The following is a 24,408-nucleotide window of genomic DNA, read 5'->3' as shown; positions in this document are numbered from 1 at the left end:
GGCAGTAGTACATACCAATACATCCCCAGTCATGAAGAGATTTACAGTAATAACCACTGTTAATTGTTTAGGCTTCAATACATGGACATCATTTGAACATGACAAATTAAATAATGATAAAAGCAGCTCTGATAAAAAACGAAATCCCATTGAAAACACAGGTAACTGCCCAAGTAAAGGAAACTCCAACATAGTGTCTGAATAGGGTGTTGTGGCACCACGAGCCACCAGCTTCAAAGCACCTTGGCATGAATTTGACAAGTGTCTGGAACTCCGTTGGAGGGATGCGACACCATTCCACAAGAAATTCCATCATTGGGTGTTTTGTTGATGGTGGAGGAAAACGCTGTCCCAGATGCCGCTCAAGAATCTCGCATAAGTGTTCAATTGAGTTGAGATCTTGTGACAAACACACAGACACACACCACTTAAACCGCCTATGCTCCTTTGAGACCCTTCTTTCAAAGTCACTGACAGCTCTTCTAGCCACGGTAGCTAAATAATGGGCAACTGGGCATTCGTATACATGACTAAGCATGATGGGATGTTAATTGCTTAATTATCTCAGGGACCACACCTGTGTGGAAGCACCTGCTTTCAATATACTTTGTAAAACACATTAGACTTGTCAATCATGGGCTGGTGCCATCAGGGGAAAATGTCAGCCTGGAGCCCTGCCCACTGTATCAGGAGAGACAGCCAGCCTGGAGCCCTGCCCACTGTAACAGGAGAGTCAGCCAGCCTGGAGCCCTGCCCACTGTAACAGGAGAGACAGTCAGCCTGGAGCCCTGCCCACTGTATCAGGAGAGACAGCCAGCCTGGAGCCCTGCCCACTGTAACAGGAGAGACAGTCAGCCTGGAGCCCTGCCCACTGTATCAGGAGAGTCAGCCAGCCTGGAGCCCTGCCCACTGTATCAGGAGAGTCAGCCAGCCTGGAGCCCTGCCCACTGTAACAGGAGAGACATCAGCCAGCCTGGAGCCCTGCCCACTGTAACAGGAGAGACAGTCAGCCAGCCTGGAGCCCTGCCCACTAACAGGAGAGACAGTCAGCCTGGAGCCCTGCCCACTGTAACAGGAGAGTCAGCCAGCCTGGAGCCCTGCCCACTGTAACAGGAGAGACAGTCAGCCTGGAGCCCTGCCCACTGTAACAGGAGAGACAGTCAGCCTGGAGCCCTGCCCACTGTAACAGGAGAGACAGTCAGCCTGGAGCCCTGCCCACTGTAACAGGAGAGACAGTCAGCCTGGAGCCCTGCCCACTGTAACAGGAGAGACAGTCAGCCTGGAGCCCTGCCCACTGTAACAGGAGAGACAGTCAGCCTGGAGCCCTGCCCACTGTAACAGGAGAGACAGCCAGCCTGGAGCCCTGCCCACTGTAACAGGAGAGACAGCCAGCCTGGAGCCCTGCCCACTGTAACAGGAGAGACAGCCTGGAGCCCTGCCCACTGTAACAGGAGAGTCAGCATCACAAGGGTAGAAGTCCCCTTTTCCAAAACAGATATCTATCAGTATCATATTCATTAGAGGTCGACCGATTATGATTTTTCAACGCCGATACCGATTATTGGAGGACCAGAAAAGGCCGATACCAATTAAATCGGCCAATTCTTTTAATACTTTTTTTTATTTGTAATAATGACAATTACAACAATACTGAATGAACACTTATTTTAACTTAATATATCAATCAAATCAATTTATCCTCAAATAAATAATGAAACATGTTCAATTTGGTTTAAATAATGCAAAAACCCAGTGTTGGAGAAGAAAGTAAAAGTGCAATATGTGCCATGTAAGAAAGCTAACGTTTAAGTTCCTTGCTCAGAACATAAGAACATATGAAAGCTGGTGGTTCCTTTTAACATGAGACTTCAATATTCCCAGGTAAGAAGTTTTAGGTTGAGGTTATTGTAGGAATTATAGGACTATTTCTCTCTATACCATTTGTATTTCATATACCTTTGACTATTGGATGTTCTTATAGGCACTTTAGTATTGCCAGTGTAACAGTATAGCTTCTGTCCCTCTCCTCGCCCCTACCTGGGCTCGAACCAGGAACACATCGACAACAGCCACCCTCGAAGCATCATTACCCATCGCTCCACAAAAGCCGCGGCCCTTGCAGAGCAAGGGGAAAAACTACTCTAAGTCTCAGAGCGAGTGACGTTTGAAACGCTATTAGCGCGCACCCCGCTAACTAGCTAGCCATTTCACATCGGTTACACCAGCCTAATCTTGGGAGTTGATAGGCTTGAAGTAAAACAGCGCAATGCTTGAAGCATTGCGAAGAGCTGCTGGCAAACGCACGAAAGTGCTGTTTGAATGAATGCTTACGAGCCTGCTGCTGCCTACCACCGCTCAGTCAGACTGCTCTATCAAATATCAAATCATAGACTTAATTATAACATACAGAAATACGAGCCTTAGATCATTAATATGGTCAAATCCGGAAACTATCATTTCGAAAATAAAACGTTTATTCTTTCAGTGAAATACGGAACCGTTCCGTATTTTATCTAACGGGTGGCATCCATAAGTCTAAATATTCCTGTTACATTGCACAACCTTCAATGTTATAATTACATAAAATTCTGGCAAATTAGTTCACAACGAGCCAGGCGGCCCAAACTGTTGCATATACCAGACTGCGTGCTATAAACGCAAGAGAAATGACACAATTTCCCTAGTTTAATATTGCCTGCTAACATGAATTTCTTTTAACTAAAAACGCAGGTTTAAAAATATATACTTCTGTGTATTGATTTTAAGAAGGGCATGGATGTTTATGGTTAGGTACATTCGTGCAACGATTGTGCTTTTTTCGCAAATGCGCTTTGTTAAATCATCCCCCGTTTGGCGAAGTTGGCTGTCTTTGTTAGGAAGAAATTGTCTTCACAGTTCGCAATGAGCCAGGCGGCCCAAACTGCTGCATATACCCTGACTCTGTTGAACAGAACGCAAGAGAAGTGACACAATTTCCCTAGTTAAAAGAAATTCATTTTAGCAGGCAATATTAACTAAATATGCAGGTTTAAAAATATATACTTGTGTATTGATTTTAAGAAAGGCGTTGATGTTTAGGTACACATTGGTGCAACAGTGCTTTTTTTCACGAATGTGCTTGTTAAAGTAGGCTATGATTCAATGATAAATTAACAGGCACCGCATCGATTATATGCAACGCAGGACAAGCTAGATAAACTAGTAATATCATCAACCATGTCTAGTTAACTAGTGATTATGTTAAGATATATTTTTTTAATAAGATATGTTTAATGCTAGCTAGCACCTTACCTTGGCTCCTTGCTGCACTCGCATAACAGGTAGTCAGCCTGCCACGCAGTCTCCTCGTGGAGTGCAATGTAATCGGCCATGATCGGTGTCCAAAAATGCCGATTACCGATTGTTATGAAAACTTGAAATCGGCACGATTTAAAATCGGCCATTCCGATTAATCGGTCGACCTCTAATATCCATTAGCTTACAGCTATAGAGTAGCCTAATTACTAAAACTGTGTCACTCTTGCTTGGTAACTTTCCTCCAATATAAATGTATATTCTAACTTATTTGTATTAGGTATTTGTCATGAATTAGCCCATTCTGGATAAGGTTATACTGTAGGCCTGTGAAATGAGAGCAAGGCAAGGCACTGTGTGGCACACCATGTGCCCCCTGATGACTGTCATGCTCCTCCATCCAGCACTACCCTGCCCAGTAGCACTCCTCTAGTGTAAAAACACACATACAGGCTCTGACGCCACACATTCCTCAACAGCTAGCCTGCCATTAGTCAGCCTGCTGCCCGGAAGAGGCTCTGCAGCACAGATTCCATAGTGGAGCACTGCAGTAACATAGTATTCCTTTTACAGAGTTGCGATAGCCTGGGCTAGCATGAAAGTGCCAGTGTGGATGTATTGTGGGTGTTGGGGTGTGACACACGGATTGTGAATGGGTGAGGACTGAAGGTTGGGCGAGGTAGTTCTTGATACTTGAGGAGAAAGTTGCCCCGAGGATAAACAAATGTTCTGGTGACTGAGGGAAGATGGGCTTCAGGGCGAGGATGGTGCAGCTGTGGCAAACTATTTTCAGCTGTGAGGTCACACACACACACACACACACACTCTCTCCTACCACTCTTCCTGTGATTTCTCTCTCTGCTTTCCATCAACCAACCAGTCTCATTCCTCTGTCCACCCCACTAACATTATCACTAACTCTCCACGCAAACTACACGGCAAAGATACAAATAACAGTACGAAGGAGCTACTCTGCTGAAGTTGTATTGTCGAGGCGTAAAGGAAGAACACTTGAGGCCCAATAAGATTGTCTCCAGAGTACAGATCTAATTGCAATATTTCTACGGCTATAGTCTGGTGTGCGTGGCTTTTAAGTTACTCTACAAGTAGACAAAAAGGAGGTTGCTTGTTGGCCTCTGGATCTCACAGGAGTGTTCTCACCTTGAGAAACCTGACATTTCTAGGCGTCAGTATACAGAGCAAACATGAGAATACGACATCTGGCTATGCAAGACAACTCCTGCTGTAACTTAGGTGGGTCGCTATCTGGGCTTTGGAAAACATCACTTAGCTTAAATTATAAACTGACCTGACATGAAGAAACAGCCAGCTGGCCACTGGTAGTGGACAGCACCCGTTAACCACCCATGGCATTGCATACACCTTCCCAAGCCAGTCAAATAAAACATTGACTCATGTCTATTATTAGCGGCAGATAACCCAGAAGGGCACACGCTTTCTGCCTTGACCAAGGCTGGTGATACTCTGCTAGATTTCTCAAGTAGATTTTTGGCTGAGGAGAAGTAAAGACAAAACAAGGATTTTTCTCAAAGTCAATTCTAGAATTTTTCCAGATGTATTGTCGATTATCTGGATAGAGAAATAAATAGCCACTCATCTGAAAAGTTCAGTCTATCCGAATGAGGCTTTTCAGTGAAGCTGAATTGAAAGACGCTGGCAGAGCAACCAGATATAAAAGATGGAGTTATCACAGGAGATAAAATCTCGTGGGGAAGCGAGTTCCATCTCCACTCGAGTGTGAAGATGCTGGGCAAGTGTAAACTCGCTGGTGTTTGCCTGACTGAGCAGACCCTGACCAGCCGAGCAAGTCAAACTTTCTAATCCACAAGCGGCTTGCAGCCCCCAGTTAACGGCTGCCACGGCCTCTCCGCACGCAAACCCCAAGTCCAAGGGTACTGCCGTGTTGCTAACCACTGTGGACCAGCATGCCAACAGCAGGGAGGGAGACACACACACACCTAACAGGGATAAATAATAGAATGCAAAATGGATTGTAAGTTATAGAGGAATGTAAAAAGGTTCCAATGACTCAGTTTGTTGGAGCATGGCAGAATGGTTATTCTCATTCAAAGCAACTCTTGTACTATTTAGAATGATTGACTAATTTATGCTTATGGCATCTTCTCTAAGAACTGTGACTATCATGAGATGTAACAATGTGTTTCACAGAAAATTAGTAATGCTTTTTTTGCTTTTCATCATGTGTCTTTGCTCAGTTTCACAGCTGTCGAGTTTGAAAAGTGGGTCATAAACCGCATTCACACAGATATTCAATGTAACTCATTGAATGAACTTTGATAAGGAGCCGGACAACATAATGAAAATAAGAGCAGGCGTACAAGTATGGGTCAATATTTGGACAGGACAAATAATGGCATCATTTAGATCGATAGCGCTTCAGACATTTGGCAGCTCACGGATAGATCTGGCATTGAATGAACAATGGAGATTGAACATCAGCATGCACAATGCAAAGGTCAAAGAGAATGGTGCGATTTTTTAAGACCTAGCTAATTAATGCTACCTATGTCAACAGGAGTTGGCATTTCGCAGTAACGATGAGTGGCAGCAAACAGGCCCAGGGACAACTATGTGGAACTACTACATGCCTTTGCTGAAAAGAAATGAGCAGTTATCAACCTATTTAGAGACCGCCACTGTGTTTGCTTTTTGCTCACGGGCTATGATGGAATTTTCCACCGTATCAGTGACACAATGAAAGCACCGGAACGGCAGCGGCAAGACTTCTAGTTCCTATGAGCGATTCGAGCTGAATTGTAATGAACTGGGCCTGGCAGAAAGCGAAACTCATAGTAAACGGAGTATAGAGGGGGCGAATCTACGACAACATACTGGACAATATCTATCTTCAGTAGAGAGCCAGGTTTGACCAATTTGGTGAACTTAATTGCCTTGGCTCAGTGGACCGCAAAAAAAAATTGGAACAATTTCACAACACCAGCAAACGAGAGCCTGTCAAAATATTCCAAGTACAGTTCACAAATGGTACAACACAAATCACCTGGACAGCTCCTCAGCTTCTTGTTCCAGTATGACCTGACACAGACTGTCGCAAGTTACTGCAGCTGGTCCTCACTATACCAACCACAACAGCAACCACTAAGATGTCATTTTCTGTGTTGAAGCGGATAATGACGTACAGTCGAAACCAAGCCGATCAAGGACGATGGATCCCTTGCCATGATCACCATCGCGTCAAGAGACTTAATACTGAGGGCCAACAGGGAGGTGTTTTACAGTTCAGTCACTGATGTTTTTACCCAGAAGGATAGACGGATGGGAAAAAAAGCTCCTTACCTTTTATTTCTTCCGAGAAGAAGGCAGAGTGTCGAGACACAAAGAGCTTGAGCTGCTCGTCCAGGTTACAGAATGTCAGGTCCACATCCCATGAGCGGATGCCTGTGAAAACACACACACCAGGGTGGTTAGGAGAACACTCAATACTCAAGTCAACAGCATGTTCAAATATTCAAACCAAACATACACTTAACATGACAGGCACTTTTACTTAGAGACTACGAAGTGAGATTCCAAAGGCCTTGAGGAAAGTGAAGTATCATTCATTTGACATAGAAATATAATATCCTATTCTCGTAACGCAAGGCAATGCTAGCTATTGTGGAGTTTAGTTGCACCCTGACAGAGGCCATACAGACTTACAGTATAAGTAATTAGCCAGAGGTTGAAGTAGAACATTCCCAAGCTCAGAGTTGCTTCATAATAACATACACAGACATAACATAGCCCTCTGCCATTTTACAACCCGATTATTGGACGACACAGCCCAGTTTAATGAAATCGTTGAGGTTTGTGTTAATAAATACCATGCAGCTGATAAGTGAACAGACGCCTCAAATTCCTAGACTCAATGACATAGCAGAGGTACAATAACATTATGTAAAAATAGAGGAGAAAGGGAAGGATTCAAACTGAATCTACAACTGGGGAAGCAAAGACTTCAGGGATGGGCTGAGAGACTAACTCACAGACAACATGGAAAATGCTACTTGTGTAGCGGTAATGAAATTACAAATGAATTGAGTTAAAGCTGCAATATGTAACTTTTGGGCTAGACCAGCTTCAAACAGCTGAAAACACAATATTTTATGGTAATGGTAAATATATTTCACAGCTGGATTAGGTGGTACAATGATTCTCTACACAATGACTGCTTGTTTAGTCACAAACTGAAATTAGGCGAATTATTCGAATTTTAGAAACTAGGAAATGGCGGAGCAATTTCTGCATATTGGACCTTTAATAAGTAACTCACATACAGTAAACAATATAATAGGTTATGGCTCTGTCACTGTTGGAGATACTTTTTGTAACGTCAACATGCTATAAATACCATGCAGCTGATAAGTGAACAGAGGCCTCAAATTCCTAGACTCAATGACATAGCAGAAGTACATTATGTAAAAATAGACTAAATACAATAAATTGACCAAGACATGAACTAAGAGTATGGCAAATGGATAATAAGACAGAATATAATGTATACATTTCATCTACAATTTTGCTGCTATTAAGCTATATAGCATAGGTTAAAACGTGGACCTTTTCTGCTTGAAAAATGTATACAAAGGGTATGTCTGTCATGTCTAATGTGGTTCACAGGTGTAGTGTCAAATTCAAAATGGGAGGGCACAGAATTCATATGGTCCATATGACATGCCCTGCATGACAAGAGAGCTACAGTGCCGAGAAACACCACTACAGTAAAGGGATTGGCCATTTACGGGCTTAAGCATTGCATGTGGTGATGACATAACTAACTAACAGTGGGAGGGCAATATCAGATTCAACTCTACTAGAAAAAGAAATGAATGCTATTTAATGAATTTAATAATCTAAATATGTTAATGAAGACACCTATTGAACACAAAGGGCAAAACACACAAAAAAAACTCATTCCCCTGCCTATACGACCATATGTATGATGAATCATGAATTTTCACCCAAAAAATGTTCAGAGAGAAGATCTGCTTTTGAATTCGCTCACCATAGGGAAGATCAAGAGGGACGACGACAAAGCAAGAGGAAGCAGTCTCCCCTACTGTCTGGCTGGGACAAATTTAGCTCTGACCTCAGCGGCATATGTTATTTTTATTACTTCTCCAAAAACGGAGAATAAAGCAGTCTTCCGAGAGGACAGTATCTCCTCAACCAATTGTATTCATTGCTCAGTTCCTGGCATGAACATTTTAACAAAAAAAGGTGAGACCACTGGCCTAGGGGCCAGCCCAAGGTTGTTTCATCTCATTCTGGAACTACTAAATTAAGATGGGACGATATCTATCAAATTCATTATTATACTCTGTGGCACTATTGTTAGGCTCCTGCTGAACTGTGTTTAATAAATTGGCAAATTATACAGAAAAGGGCCAGCTAATTAATTAAATTAATATATATGAGATGTAATTATTTAAAAAAGGACGAATGTGTGTTGCGCTGAATGAATGTGCGTGTTCTGATCTCTGGGTTTGGGCATTCCATTCTGAACTGTTGGGAATTACGATCAGCCATTCTAGACTGAACTGCCACTAAAGACATTGTGTTGATATGATTTCTCATTCCTGTAAAATTCTGTTTAAATTTTGATGAAGTAATGATATGGTAGCCTACTGCTATGTTCGTTGAGGATTTTGGCAAGCTCATTCAAATTACCCAGAGAGCAGAAGGATATTATTTTGTCACAATGATCTAGCCAAGCACACTGTTTTAGCATGCATCCTATATTTAAAAAAAAATTACGTTTGTGACACTGAATGACTTGGGCAGCACAATATAACTTACTGCCCTTTGATCAGGAAAGGACGATCCAATCACTGAATACCGCACCCATATAACAATTCATAGTTTTGTTTCTAGACGGAAAATGTCTCAGAAAAGCACCAGGCTAGGGAAGAACATGTATCTGGGCATTACTTTACTTCCGTATAACCTCAACAGGCAAACATCTTTGTCTGGCAGTGATTCGGAACTTGCATTGAAAAGACCTTGCCATTTGTCCTGATTTGCATGCACATTCTGAGTGAAATTAATTGATTCAAAAGGAAAACAGTACTAAAAAGGGTCTTACTGGACTCACCAGCTCCCGCTTTCTCTTGTTATGCACTTTACAAGGAACACATGACTGGCTCAACTGTTCTGGGGAACTACGGTAAGTTTCATAATGTAACATAATGTAACATGTGAAATGAAGAACGCAACCTGCTTTATCTCCTAACGTATTGTACAAGTTGACAGCAGGTATTAACTTAAAGTTGCTACAAATATTCAAAATCATTGAAAAACGTACAAAAAAATGGTTGACGGCCGGGCGATATGACGAGACGTTTCTCTATCATTTCATATTATGCTCTATCGTTTATTTCGTTGTCGCAAATCACTCTTTACGACAATATTGTTCGGCAATTGCAACACAAACAAACAAACATGGAGGAGAGTGAACGCGACACAGAGCATGGAGACCGTACCTAAAAGAGGGGCTACTTCGGTCGCATGGACATGGTTTGGGTATGAAAAGTCTGACACGGACCAGAAAACTGTCCTCTGCAAAATATGCCGCAGGCCGGTCCCGACAACAGGCTCAAACACCACTAACCTCTTACCACCTACGCAAGAATCATGTGAAACAGTACAGAGAGTCTACCCCAAAAAGTACAGTCGAGTGATCAAAACAAACCCCTGACTCAGACGTTGCAAGAGGCTTTGCCCACGGCACACCATATGGCAAAGAATCACGAAGATGGAAGGAGAACAGCTGCCATTACAACTTAAATCTGCAAAGACATGGCCCCAATTTACACGGTCGAGAAACAGGGGGTTTCGCGAGTTGGTGCAAACACACGACCCAAGGTACCAAATACCTTTTATTTGTTGAGTATAATTCAAAATGTAATAAGAAATAGGGCTTCACATGTGGTCATTTTATATAAACCATTTATTCATTGAATTTACAGAAAATGTGTATATCGTGATATGTATCGGTATATGAAATGACCTATATTGGGATATGAGATTTTGGCCATTTCACCAAGCCTTTTTTGATGCTATTGAAAAACCATCCCATGGCTTTTTCCAAATACCCCAGTATACCTACTGCTCAAGCCTGCATACCGCCCCAACTGATTCACAGATGACGCAATCGCTATTGCACTTCACACTGCCCTTTCCCACCTGGACAAAAGGAACCCCTACATGAGAATGCTGTTCATAGACTACAGCTTAGCGATCACTATAGTGCCCTCCAAGCTCATCACTAAGCTAAGGACCCAGGGATTAAACAACTCCCTCTGCAACTGGATTCAGGACTTCCTGATGGGCCGCACCCAGGTGGTGAAGGTAGGTAACAACACATCCACCACAGGGGTGCATGCTTAGTCCCCTCCTGTACTCCCTGTTCACCCATGACTACGTGGCCGGGCACAACTCCAACGCCATCATTAAATTTGCCGACGGCACGACGGTGGTGGGCCTAATCGCCGATGACGATGAGACAGCCTACAGGGAGGAGCTCAGAGACCTGGCAGTTAGGTGCCAGGACACCAACTTCTCTTTCAACGTCAGCAAGACAAAAAGGAGTTAATCGTGGACTACAGGAAACAAAGGCCTGAGCACGCCCCCATTCACATCAACGGGGCTGTATTGGAGCGGGTTGAGAGCTTCAAGTTCCTCTGTGTCCACATCACTAATTACCTATCATAGGGCTGGGTGATATGGCCCCCCCAAAAATATTTATTTTATTCATTTTTAAATTGGACGGTATGAGAGTGTTTTGTGTTTTGGAATAATAACAGTTTTTAATTTGCTTTATGAGTACTGAGTGACCCTAGGGTGGGAACACATACATTCTAAGTGACTTCAATGGGTTTTTGTCCCTTCTGATTGTTTTATACTGTTCAATTCAACTTCAACCAAAAAAGTCAGCATTTCCTGCACTCATTTGAGATCATTTCCACACTGCCACGTAGGGCTGCACGATACGCACAAGAAATCTGGGCCTCATTTTTAACCAGTTATTGCGATTTGACAGGCGATTTAGAGCATAACACTTGGGTTAACTGTTGGAATCATGGAAATAGAATGATTATTCTAATTATATAGTTAGAATATAATAGTGGGCACTTTGAATACAGTGTTGTTTGACATGATAATGAATGGAAATGCCAGGGAGGAGTTGTGACAGGGTTGGAACGAAAGTGTTGATATGCGTTTCCTAGGGGACCCTATAATCTTTAGCTACATTGAACGTTTTCCCTTAGCTACTTCATGTAGCTAACATATTCTTGCTTTGTGTATTCCTCTTTAAATTTAGAAGATACTGTTGCACAAACATGCTTATTTAAGTCTACACCATCAGTGGTATTATCAGGTTGTATAGCTAATTACGTTTGCTTTTACTCAGTACATTTATTAACTAGATAGCGATTAGCATTAGCAGCTAACAATCAGCAGCTAACAAGATTTAGGAACAACTTGCTAAGAAAAGACAAACTAGCTGTTTGCAGATGTAAGAAACAAAAACTAAGTGTAATTATAAAACGCTAGTAGATGTATATTAAGAAGCAAAGTGAAAACAGTGTCGTTGTCATTAACATTGTTGCATGTGCTGCATTGACCATGCAGACTGAACGCAAGTGTCTCGTGGTCGAGGAACAACAAATGAGCTCCTTGAGTGAAAGGTCTGTGTGGAAAGCGGCATCGAGAGAGAGAGAGAGTGGCGAGAGACGACTCAAGTAACGAAGTAAACTATAAAAATGGACGTTACACACTGCGTATCACATTTAACAAACCAAACATTCAAATACCGTTATAGAAGGTAAAGTAAAAACCCAAACTGTTCCGTGCAGCAATAACAGTATATCGTAAAAAAAGGTATACCGCTGAGCCCTAACCCATCATGAGCCAAAACACACCAACAATCTTGAAGAGGGCACGACAACGCCTCTTCCCCCCCTCAGGAGGCTGAAAATATGTCATGGGCCCTCAGATCCTCAAAATGTTACTGTCCAGTACATCCTGCTCTATACCAGGCGGTGTCAGAGGAAAGACCTAAAAATTGTCAAAGACTCCAGCCACCAAGTCATAGACTGTTCTCTCTGTTACCGCAATGGAAGCAGTACCGGAGCGACAAGTCTGGGACCAAAAGGCTCCTGAACAGCTTTTACCTCCAAGCCATAAGACTGCTGAACAGTTAATCAAATGGATACCTGGACTATTTGCATTGAGCCCCTTTTTTTTTTGTTGCACTGGACCTTTTACACACACACACACACACACACACACACACACACACACACACACACACACACACACACACAAGGGCTGGACGATACATTTAATGAAGTTGAATTAATGTTTTGCAAGATATTCCAAATGCCTGTATCGCAAGGTATCAAGGTTTTGTTTCTTTTGTTTCTATGAGCGTTTATGGCCGCTTGTTACAATGTTGTCTTTTTGGTCTCGTCTCCTTCTGTGCTGTGTGCACCTTCCCATTTACACCAGAGATCTGTATGTAATGACGAGATAATATATAATATCATCCTAGGACCATGCCTCAAGACTACCTGGCCTGATGACTCCATGCTGTCCCCAGTCCACCTGGCCATGCTGCTGCTCCAGTTTCACCTGTTCTGCCTGCGGCTATGGAACCCTGACTTGTTCACCGGACTTGCTACATTGTCCCGGACCTGGTGTTTTCGACCCTCTCCCCACCGCACCTGCTGTCTAACTGAATGATCGGCTATGAAAAGCCAACTGACATTTACTCCCTCGACAACCACTGTGATTATTATTTGACACTGCTGGTCATCTATAAACGTTTCAACATCTTGGCCATGTACTGTTATAATCTCCACCCAGCACAGCCAGAAGAGGACTGGCCACCCCTCAGAGCCTGGTTCCTCTCTAGGTTTCTTCCTAGGTTCCTGCCTTTCTAGGGAGTTTTTCCTAGCCACCGTGCTTCTACATCTGCATTGCTTGCTGTTTGGGGTTTTAAGCTGGGTTTCTGTATAGCACTTTGTGACATCGGCTGATGTAAAAACAGGATTTATAAATACATTTGATTGATAATAATGGGAGTCGTTGTCCCAAAGAAGGGAAGGCAGGCGACAAGCTGAGGTCCAAAATAAGCCCATAGAAACACATTGGGCTAATTTTGGACACATTTTGGCGAGAGTGAAACATCTCGCTTCGCCTCTTCCTCTCTCTTTACTAGGGCCATGCCAGACTAAAAAATAACCTTGGTAGAACGAGAGTCTTCTGTTCTTTCGACCAATTGATAGGTCGAAATATGAGATATAGATGTCTGTCTACACACAAAAGTTTAGACACACCTACACAAAGGGTTTTTCTTGATTTTTACTATTTTCTACACTGTAGAATAGTGAAGATTTCAAAATTATGAAATAACACATGAAATCATGTAGTAGCCAAAAATAGCCACCCTATGCCTTGACAGCTTTGCACACTTGGCATTCTCTCAACCAGCTTCACCTGGAATGCTTTTACAACAGTCTTGAAGGAGTTCCCACATATGCTGAGCACTTGTTGGCTGTTTTTCCTTCACTCTGCGGTCCGACAAATCCCAAACCATCTCAATTTGGTTGAGGTCGGGGGATTGTGCAGGCCAGGTCATCTGATATAGCTAATGTATACATTTTTTTTCCTTTAAAAAGTCTGACGTGAAGGACATACTGCTTTCCCAGGAACAGGCCCAAATCCCAGTCATTTGCGTGAAGACGGAGGTCGGGCTGCCTTTGAGAATTCATAGGCGATCGAATAAACCCCTACTGCTTTCCGTTCTACTAGCTAACATGCAATCATTGGAAAATAAAATCGACGACCTACGAGGAAGATTAAACGACCAACGGGACATTAAAAACTGTAATATCTTATGCTTTCACGGAGTCGTGGCTGAACGACAACATTATCAACATATAGCTGGCTGGTAAAATAGCCCTTACACAGCCTGGAGGTATGTTGGGTCATTGTCCTGTTGAAAAACAAATGATAGTCCCACATTGAAGCCCAAAGGTAGAAAATATCCTATAAAAATCATTGGCTATGCATGGCCTGTTTGCAAGAAACTTGAAACATTGTATCAACTATTGTATTAACTTGGTCCAGCCAAAGCTAGTGCTAGCAAACATTGAATAAAATATTCTGGCGCTAGTGAGCTCCGTACAGACAAACACAGCCGTAGGCTGTTTTGCGCAAGGGATAAGTAGTACTCAGGTCTGCCTATTTTATGACGTTTCCACCAGATCAGAGCATGCCATTCTTTTGCCCCCCCTTTCATGCCTAGTGGCAATTGGAAAATTGTGTACAGATCCTTGCGACATGGGGCCATGCATTATCATTCTGAAACACGAGGTGTGAATGGCATGACAATGGGCCTCAGGAACTCAGTATCTCTGTGCATTCAAATTGCAATCAATAAAACGTAATTGTGTTCGTTGTCTGTAGCTTATGCCTGCTCATACTATAACCCCAACGCCACCATGGGGAACTCTGTTCACAACGTTGACATCAGCAAACCGCTCCCCCACACAACGCCATACACATGGTCTGCGGTTGTGAGACCGGTTGGACGTACCGCCAAATCTCTAAAACAAAGTTGGAGGCAACTTATGGTCGAAAAAATTAACATTATCGGGCAACAGCTCTGGTGGACATTCCTGCAGTCAGCATGCCAAATGACGCTCCCTCAAAACTTGAGACATCTGTGGCATTGTGTTGTGTGACAAAACTGCACATTTTTGAGTGGCCTTTTATTGTCGCCAGCACAATGTGCACCTGTGTAATGATCATGCTGTTTAATCAGCTTCTTGATATGCCACACCTCTCAGGTGGATGGATTATCTTGGCCAAAGAGAAAAGCTCACTAACAGGGATAAACACATTTGCACACAAAATAAGCATTTTGATTGTTTCTGGGATCTTTTACTTCAGCTCATGAAACCTGGGACAAATACTTTACATGTTGCGTTCATATATATATATGGCAATGTGTATTATGCAATATTGACATATCTTTGGTTATAGTGCGTAACAGTATCCGGTTCTCTTTATTGTGTCCCCGTCGATGGCAACTGTCGGATGCATGGAATTCTAGCATCAGGCTTCCAGTGCGTCAACCCAGTCCGACTCGGCCTGTTCCCGCTCCCCGCACTAGCCCTGAGGTGCGTGTCCCCAGACTGGCACATCCAGTACCACGCATCAGGCTTCCAGTGCGTCAGAGTTTGGCAACAGTGTGCAGTCCAGAGTATCCGGCGACAGTGTGCAGTCCAGAGTATCCGGCGACAGGGTGCAGTCCAGAGTATCCGGCGACAGGGTGCAGTCCAGAGTATCCGGCGACAGTGTGCAGTCCAGAGTATCCGGCGACAGTGTGCAGTCCAGAGTATCCCGCGACAGTGTGCAGTCCAGAGTATCCGGCGACAGGGTGCAGTCCAGAGTATCCGGCGACAGGGTGCAGTCCAGAGTATCCGGCGACAGGGTGCAGTCCCGAGTATCCGGCGACAGGGTGCAGTCCAGAGTATCCGGCGACAGGGTGCAGTCCAGAGTATCCGGCGACAGGGTGCAGTCCAGAGTATCCGGCGACAGGGTGCAGTCCAGAGTATCCGGCGACAGGGTGCAGTCCAGAGTATCCGGCGACAGGGTGCAGTCCAGAGTATCTGGCTACAGGGTGCAGTCCAGAGTATCCGGCGACAGGGTGCAGTCCAGAGTATTTTCTTGACTTTAATTGGTATAGTGTGAGTGTTGTCATTCTTCAGCACCGTTGTGGAGTACAACGACTATGCAGATGCCTTATTTTGAGGGAGGAAGCTCCCGTCTTGCTTTGTTCATGGTGCCGACAAAGCTTGTTTTATTTGCAAGCAACTTGTTCACCAATGACAGTAAAGTGAAGAAATTGTCCACTGTGACATTTCTCCCCTTGCCAACATAAAGTTCCACAAGCCTCATCACCACATTCTCCGACACTTGCTCACCTGCTGCCCGATGTGGATCTTTTCCCGAAACAGTGCCTTCCCTTCCTTTCTCCTCTCTCACCGTTTCATTTGGTGGTGGCGCTGGGACCTGCTCAGTGCACACCGTTCTGGCTTTTTTGCACTTAGGCCTCGGAGGTGTAGAATCAGAAGAATAATCAGAGAGGTCATGATTCATTTAGGTTCAATTGAGGCAATTACCGGGGTGATTATCAACTGGCCACTGCACCTTCCAACATCGGGCGGAGCAGGCCCTACTGTCGGGAGGACGGGCAACGGGGAAAACCATTCAAATAATGACACTCCCTCCTAAAACTGGTTAGAATTCCAGTTCTGTTTGTGATATAACAATTCTAACAAATGGCAGTATATTATATAGACTTATTTAGGAAAAGTCAACGACGGAGGGGATATGACTTTAAAAATTAATTCATGAGCTGTCAAAATGACCGCTTTAGCGGGTCTAGTGTTAAGCCAGTGGCACATACAACACAGACACTCAAGAGGGAGTACACTGGACAATGGTGGTAGCAGATGGGAAATGGGGCTGAGGGGTCCTGGGAGGATGCTAGAGTACACAGAGGCAGCTGGTAAGTCTCTGACCGACAGTAACAAGAGAAGACTTGTCTGGGGTAGACTAGGGCTGGCTTGACCCACCGTTGGGTTGGAGCAAAGATAAGACCTTTTGACCAGCTGGGTCTGTTATCTATTCTAGGCTGTCCATCAGCACATTACAACAACACATAAGAACAAGCACAGCTGAACCAACTAACTGACAGACCATCTGCACAGCGTTGTTCTTTCAATAGGAAGCCCCTCTTCTATTTGCACTTTGCCAGCAATCACAAGCATGTTGACCATGTAGGAGGAATACAGTATTCAGGGGCTGCATTCATAAAAATACAAAATGTTTTGACAGTCATCACCAAATACTTTTAGTCATGTTATACTCAGAGAATCTTCAACACAAGACCGTTTCTTCAGGCTTGTTCCCCAAACCAAATCATTAACAAAGCGCCTGCCTCTATCACTGACCAGGAAGGGAAGGATATGGTGAGCAGTGTGACACACACACACGAAGTGTTTGTGACATCAGTCACATGGCCTCAACACAGATACTGACGGGCAATTCCACTGTAACAGAATTACGCTTTAACACAGTTTTCACATTAAAATGTATGCCAAACAAAAAGCATTGATTTCAAAAGTTTAACAAACCATACAACTCTATGCACAAGGACTACTTTTAACAATTTCCATGGAAAAATTTACAAAAACTAAATTTTGTGGAAGAACTTTGCAGATGCAAACTTTGGTAATGGAATTACGGTAAAATCTGTTTAATGCAACCAGGTTTATCTGCTCCAAATTAAGATTCAAAGATGTCTGCAGAAAGAATGGTATGTCAGCTATGACATGGCACCTTGAGTTTGAAAAAAAATCTATTTTGGTTATTAAACTACAGTAAGTGAAGTGGATTTACACCCGGGAATGGAATTATGGTAATGAGTCCCTGATTTGTACTACGCAGAAATGCATAACTATGGAAATGAATGTCATTCTCCTTTGGACATCTTTACTGTACTGTATTGTACTACAATCAACTGTGCTGTAGTCACTGTCCTGTACTTTACTAAATGTACACTACTCTACTATGCTCAACTCACTGCACTATCAAAACGTGTCTATGATAGGCTCAGATTTGGTCCAGTCCGCTCTCTCTGTGGATGTTAACGGCAAGGCCAGGGTGGACTGACCAAATTTCAACTACTTTTCAAAGTTCATGGACGTCCGGGGTTGGTCGGGACTCAGTGGGTGAGGATGCAAGACAGGGGGCTCATGTGGATGTGTCAGTATGAGCTGGGAGAGGAGAAAAGAAGAGAAAGGAAAGAAAGAAAGGGCAGAGAGGGGCAGGGTTTGTCCAGACGCAGGCTGTTTTAAAGGGCTACTTCGGGATTTATCTACTTCCACAGAGTCAGATGAACTCGTGGATAATACCAATTATGTCTCTGCGTGCATTTTGAAGGAAGTTGCTAACTAGCGCTAGTGCAATGACTGAAAGTCTATGGTTATCTGCTGGCAAGCTCGCGAAACTAACTACCTACTTCCTTTATACTAGACACAGAGAAGTAAACATGGTATCCGCAAGTTCCTGATTCTGGGTAAATTGAAAAAGGACTTAATCTCGCACTATCCCTTTAAGAGCGGAGTGAAAAGTAACAACGTATATTAGTAACTAGCAGTGGCGCAAATGAGAGCCACGAGTGCCCAGACACCGCTTGCTCCTCCTCCTCATCATCATCATCATCATCTCCCTACAGTGCAGTGGCACGGATCAGTTGTATTTCAGATGGTGTCAACATAATTAAATGTTCATATATTGGAGTAGAAATTGTTTTTAAAAAGTCAGAGGTAACATTCCCAGTCGTTCTACAAAAAAAAAATCTTCCAGAGGGAATGCTGTCAGACCACCGCAGCGGACTAACTTTTCCATTGCATCAAAACAAAATCCTAGGGGAAACACTGCAAATGACTGAACTTCACACATTCAGTCTCATTATGGGGCTACAAGCTCTCAATAAGATGCAGCCAGAGTCCAGTATTTTCACACTCAGACACACAGCTGCATCGTCCCTAGTACCCTCCCCAGCCCAAGCTGAACCAGATAGAAATGGTGGAAAACATCGAATGCCACTACCAACTTACCCAACCTCTGCATTTAAGGACAACGTTCTCCTAGCAACCCAGGGTATTCTGGGTAGTATATCCACACCTCGCCTCTGAACTGCACGGTTACTGGAGTCTGTCTGGATGGTGATAAGGTAACTCCGAATAGCTAATGCTAAAGGGGTAGTGAGGAAACAACGTGTACGTCTTGACAACGGAGACTTCTATTCTCTGGCACTCTGGTGAAGCCAAGCTGAAGTAAATAGGTTTCATTATTTATGCTCGGCAGCGTAGCTGGGCTCTCAGGGCTGCTGGCTTCTTCAAGAGACTTCACCATTCCGTCACACTGAACGCTGCCAAGGCACACTGACGCAGGCATGACAATTACATATTTTGAGACCAAAACTATTCATTGACATTTGCAGTCAATTCTTGTAAAGGTACACAAGTTGCCAACTTGCATGAATTTATGGGAATCAAGTAATGTTTGTGAGCATGGGGAAACTATCCAAAAGAGAACATGCTAAATGTAGCAGCAGAGTCTACAAGCCTATGCAAAGGGCACGGAAATCAAATCAAAGTGATTCCTCATGTAACCCAGACAAAAGAAGACTATCCAATGTTGAACCAACTTTGCCACGGGTCGAACACCAGCCTGCTAATTGGTGAAAGAAGTTGGCTAGCATTAGCTAGCCTAGGCGACTTCAAGACAATACCTGGTTAGGCTGTTTCAAGTTATCTAGAAGGGTGAGTGACTAACAGTGTACAAGTGATGTGCGGGTTGACTCATAACACACAGTCCCCACAGTGGACGGGTTTAGGGCCATGAAATATTCAAGTTTCAGTTTCAAGTTTTAATGTCACATGCACAAGTACAGTGAAATGCCTTTCTTGCAAATTCAAAACCCAACAATGCAATAATCAATAACAATGTAATCGTAGAAAGAAAAAAAACATGATAAATAAGATATGACAAACACAATAAGTAAGCATACTATACACACACAGGTTCAGCTCCAATACCATATTTGCAATGTGCAGGGATACTGGAGTAATGGAGGTAGATACAGTGCATTCAGAAAGTATTCAGACCCCTTAACTTTTTCTATATTTTGTTACGTTACAGCCTTATTCTAAAATGTATTGAATATTTATTTTTTCATCAATCTACACACGAGCAAAAATATATTTTTAGACATTTCTGCAAATGTAGAAAAAAAATGTTAAAAGTGTACAACGTTTGCATAAGTATTCAGACCCTTTACTCAGTACTTTCTTGAAGCACCTTTGGCAGCAATTAACAACCTTGAGTCTTCTTGGGTATGACGCTACAAGCTTGGCACACCTGTAGTAGTCGGGGAGTTTGTACCATTCTTCTCCGCAGATCCTCTCAAGCTCTGTCAGGTTGGATGGGGAGTGTCACTGCACAGCTACTTTCAGGTCTCTAGTGATGTTCGATCGGGTTCAAGTCCAGGCTCTGGCTGGGCCATTGAAGGACATTTCAGAAGTTTTGTCCCGAAGCCACTCCTGCGTTGTCTTGGCTGTATGCTTAAGGTCGTTGTCCTTTTGGAAGGTGAACTGTCACCCCAGTCTGAGGTTCTTGAGCGTTTCATCTGTACTTTGCACCGTTCATCTTTCCCTCAAAACTGACTAGTCTCCCAGTCCCTGCGCACTGAAAAACATCCCCACAGCATGATGCTGCCACCACCATGCTTCACCGTAGGGATGGTGCCAGGTTTCCTCCAGACGTGATGCTTGGCATTCAGGCCAAAGAGTTCAATCTTGGTTTCATCAGACCAGAGAATCTTGTTTCTCATGGTCAGAGTCTTCAGGTGCCTTTTGGCAGACTCCAAGCGGGCTGTCATGTGCCTTTTACTGAGGAGTGGCTTCCATCTGGCCACTCTACCATAAAAGCCTGATTGGTGAAGTGTTGCAGAGATGGTTGTCCTTCTTGAATGTTCACCCATCTCCACAGAGGAACTTCTAGAGCTCTGTCAGAGTGACCATTGGGTTCTTGGTCTCCTCCCTGACCAAGACCCTTCTCCCTCGAATTGCTCTATTTGGCCAGGCAGCCAGCTCTAGGAAGAGTCTTGGTAGTTCTAAACTTCTTCCATTTAAGAATGGAGGCCACTGTGTTCTTGGGGATCTTCTATGCTGCAGACATTATGACCCTTCCCCAGATCTGTGCCTCCACACAATCCGGTAATGTAACAAAATGTGGAAAAGGGAAGGGGTCTGAATACTTTCCAAATGCACTGTATATGTCAACAATCCTTCTACCAAAGGACTATTCTATGGATTACATTTTGTGAAAATCCCCAAAATCATATTTTTTTTCTCCTGTGTTTCTTGAGGAATCACTCATCACCATTTGATTTGTTACTCATTTTCTAAGTTGCTGGAAGCAATAAAAATCGCATATGCTTCCATTAACTAACGCTACACAAGGGTGACACACAAATCAGGATGTTGACGTTATTTGGAAATATAATTTCCTGCTATTCATTGTAGCATGAGTGGGGGAGAAAAAAAAAATCAGCTACAAGCAAGTGACAAAGAAGCTTTGTGAATGATACTAGCCTTGGAGTGTTCGAAGCTCAGCGCAAACTGTTTCTTTCTACAAAGTCGGAGCTATTAAGGCAACACCCTGACAGATGCGCAGGGCTGTATGTTAGTAACTAAACTAAAACAAACAGCAAGAAGGCACCCTTACAAAAACCCTTACAAGCTTGGGGAAAAAGCCCGGCCATTCCGTGATTCCGTGTGAGACTAGAGGACCCTGAGGTCTTGAGTGGTCTCGAGAGGCCAGACCTTTACAATGATCCCCTGTCTTGACCCTGGAGAAGTCAGCGCACAGTGGAGTCCCTCCCTGGTGAGAAACCCCCAGAAGTCCAGCACAGTGGCATCTTGGAACCAGACGGGAGTCTTTAAAACACAGTGCATTTTATGGATGCAAGCCAAGATAAACTTTCCTCCAAGACAAGCAGTCTTAAAGGGATGAGGGAGATACAACAGACTAAATGTAATGTAAAATGTCTTCGCCTGCTCAATGCGTTTACTGCCCGTGTTTAGTAAACAAACATACCACACCTTTCTCTGGAGCAATGTCCTTGGAAAGTGAAGCAAAAGCTATTCGGCTCCTTAGATAGAGCGGCGGGCACAAATGTTGAGCCCTTCCATTGGCTTGTTGCCATGGGATGAAAGAGTGATCTGCAGTGTGGCTAGTAATGCAAGTCTGTAAAAGATGAACTCAGCATACAAACAGCTTCCCTCAGCTAATCAGGAGTGGGAAATGACAGCTATTGGATTTCTCAACAGTACAAGCCAAGCAAATTCCAATGCACACACAAACTGGAGCCCCTGCCCACTACCAGACAGAGGCAACTCTGCATCATGTCATGCAATCATGTAATTGAAATAAATGTGATTCATGATAGAAGTGTACAGTTACCTTAATTCACTGAGGCACTTGCAGTCATCAAGAACAATCTTATATGGTGTACAGACAGAGAAGAGAAAACAAAATTCAGCTTAGCTGCCCAAGCTTTATATACTGGTAACAAAACAGCATAGAACATTTGTATGAATATGCTTCAATGACAAGGTCATCAAAGCCAATAATTAGAACTCTGGTGAGCACCTGCACATCATACTGAGTCATTCTAGGTAAGATAACAGAAAATGAAGCCTTGTACTTTGGGGGAAGGGTTTGGTACATGTCTGACACTTGAATCCTGCAAAATGGGTGTAAAAAAAAAACGTTATGTAGTGCTGAAATGTGTTAAATTTAAATAAATGAATGATAATTTACACAAAATATGTATTCATAAATATTGAAGACAGTATTTAAGATGTAAATGTCAGAATTCATCATTATAGAGCAAGCGCTAAACCATGCCATTGCATTAATTGGTCTCTTAACTTAAAATTTTGCCTGATCATTTTACATAGTTTAAACTTCCGTTGCTAACCTAGCTGTCTAGTTTATGGTCTGATTGACAGCTGGTCTATCAGGCAAGATCATCCAAAGCTAGTGATCAACTGGTAAATCAGATTCGAAGTAAAATAATACTGCCCCTTTTGTTTTGTGAACTTACACTAACACACCATATTGACCATTTTGTTTTGTTAACTTACACACCATGCAGATGCCCTCTGCGAACCATCTGCCAGGAGATCCAACATCCTTGTTGCTATTATATCCCTTACTGGCTTCCTCCTCCCTTATCTTTCCATTTACTGTCTACTACAAACGGGGTTTGCATGTGGCATCATCTTTAACGTTGTATTTCGTCGTGGAAAATATTTACATACATTCACGACACTAGTGGGATATTTCAGTGCCAATTGGCTGATTTGTGTGTTGATTTGCAATTAGAACCATTTGTTGACGGAATATACTTGAAAACGCAGTAATATAGTATGCAACGTCACCTGTACTAAAGGCGCTAGCTCGAGCCAAATCGGGAGGTGGAAGCGCGGTCTGGCACTAAATCAATCAACATTGGGCCACATTACCTCTCTTTATCTCTGCAACCACGTAGTCCACAAATCCAGTCCGACTATGTCCACCGACAATGACGAGCAGAGAATACTTGTCGTTACTGAAGCCAGGATGCGAAGTTCGGTTCGCATTTTCCATTGCTTCGATCGCTTCCGTTTGTTGTGTCGCCATGTTGAAAAGTTTGGCAAATGATGTCATACAGAGACGCCCCACCTTTATCTATAGGGCGGAAAATCTGTAGATTGACACTTCGCAAGACCAACCGAATCCCTGTGGCCAGGGTTAACGATACATTAAAGAAGCCAATGGTGTATATAAACCCTGGACGGCTAATGTGATGTATTGGTCATTGTTGCCGCGTTCACAACAACTGGGAACTCAAAAATCTCAAGACTTCAGACTTCAGACTTCATCAATGCGTTCAAAACATCTATGAAAAAACACTTTCAAGATCAACTGGTTGAAAGATGTTTGATCGATACTGATTCAATATGGTATTTAATTCCAAATAATGTGTTTAATAAATTGGGAGGTCTTCAATTTTTACTGAAATATAATTATATTCCTGAAAGATTACCTGCTAAATTGGCTAGGTTTCACCAACATGCGTTAATGGCCTGGAAATATGTTTCCTGCACATTCTTTCCCCACATAAAGCTCTTTTGTGGAATAACTGTAAGGAATAAGTCAATGTTCTACCCCAGCTGGCATGAGAGGAATATTGACTTTGTTCTTGATGTTTTTGACAACAAGGGTAATATTCTCACATATGAACAATTTATAACATTGAAAGAGTTTCCAATACCTTTCAGAGAGTTTATTTCTGTGATCAAAGCCATTCCCAGTGGTCTAACTACACTAATGAAAACTCATCTTAGCTTTGGTAATGATCACAAAGTTTATCCA

At 43.1% G+C, this 24,408-nt stretch overlaps 1 protein-coding gene across 1 annotated transcript in view; it reads right to left on the bottom strand.

Annotated features, from left to right (window-relative positions):
- LOC106613609 (microtubule-associated protein 1B) overlaps positions 1–23,707 on the bottom strand; it is a 50,864-nt gene extending 27,157 nt beyond the window's left edge. Inside the window, exons 1-2 of the mRNA XM_014216043.2 lie at positions 23,517–23,707; positions 6,634–6,735 (exon numbers count right to left, since the gene is read on the bottom strand). Of these exons, the coding sequence (XP_014071518.1) occupies positions 6,634–6,735; positions 23,517–23,700 (286 nt within the window). The 5' untranslated portion in view covers positions 23,701–23,707. The remainder of the gene's footprint in view (positions 1–6,633; positions 6,736–23,516) is intronic.
- Between the last annotated feature and the right edge of the window lie 701 nt (positions 23,708–24,408).

This window comes from Salmo salar, chromosome ssa10 (genome assembly GCF_905237065.1).
Source record: "Salmo salar chromosome ssa10, Ssal_v3.1, whole genome shotgun sequence".
NCBI classification, from domain to species: domain Eukaryota; kingdom Metazoa; phylum Chordata; class Actinopteri; order Salmoniformes; family Salmonidae; genus Salmo; species Salmo salar.
This window is presented reverse-complemented; position numbering and strand designations above follow the sequence as displayed.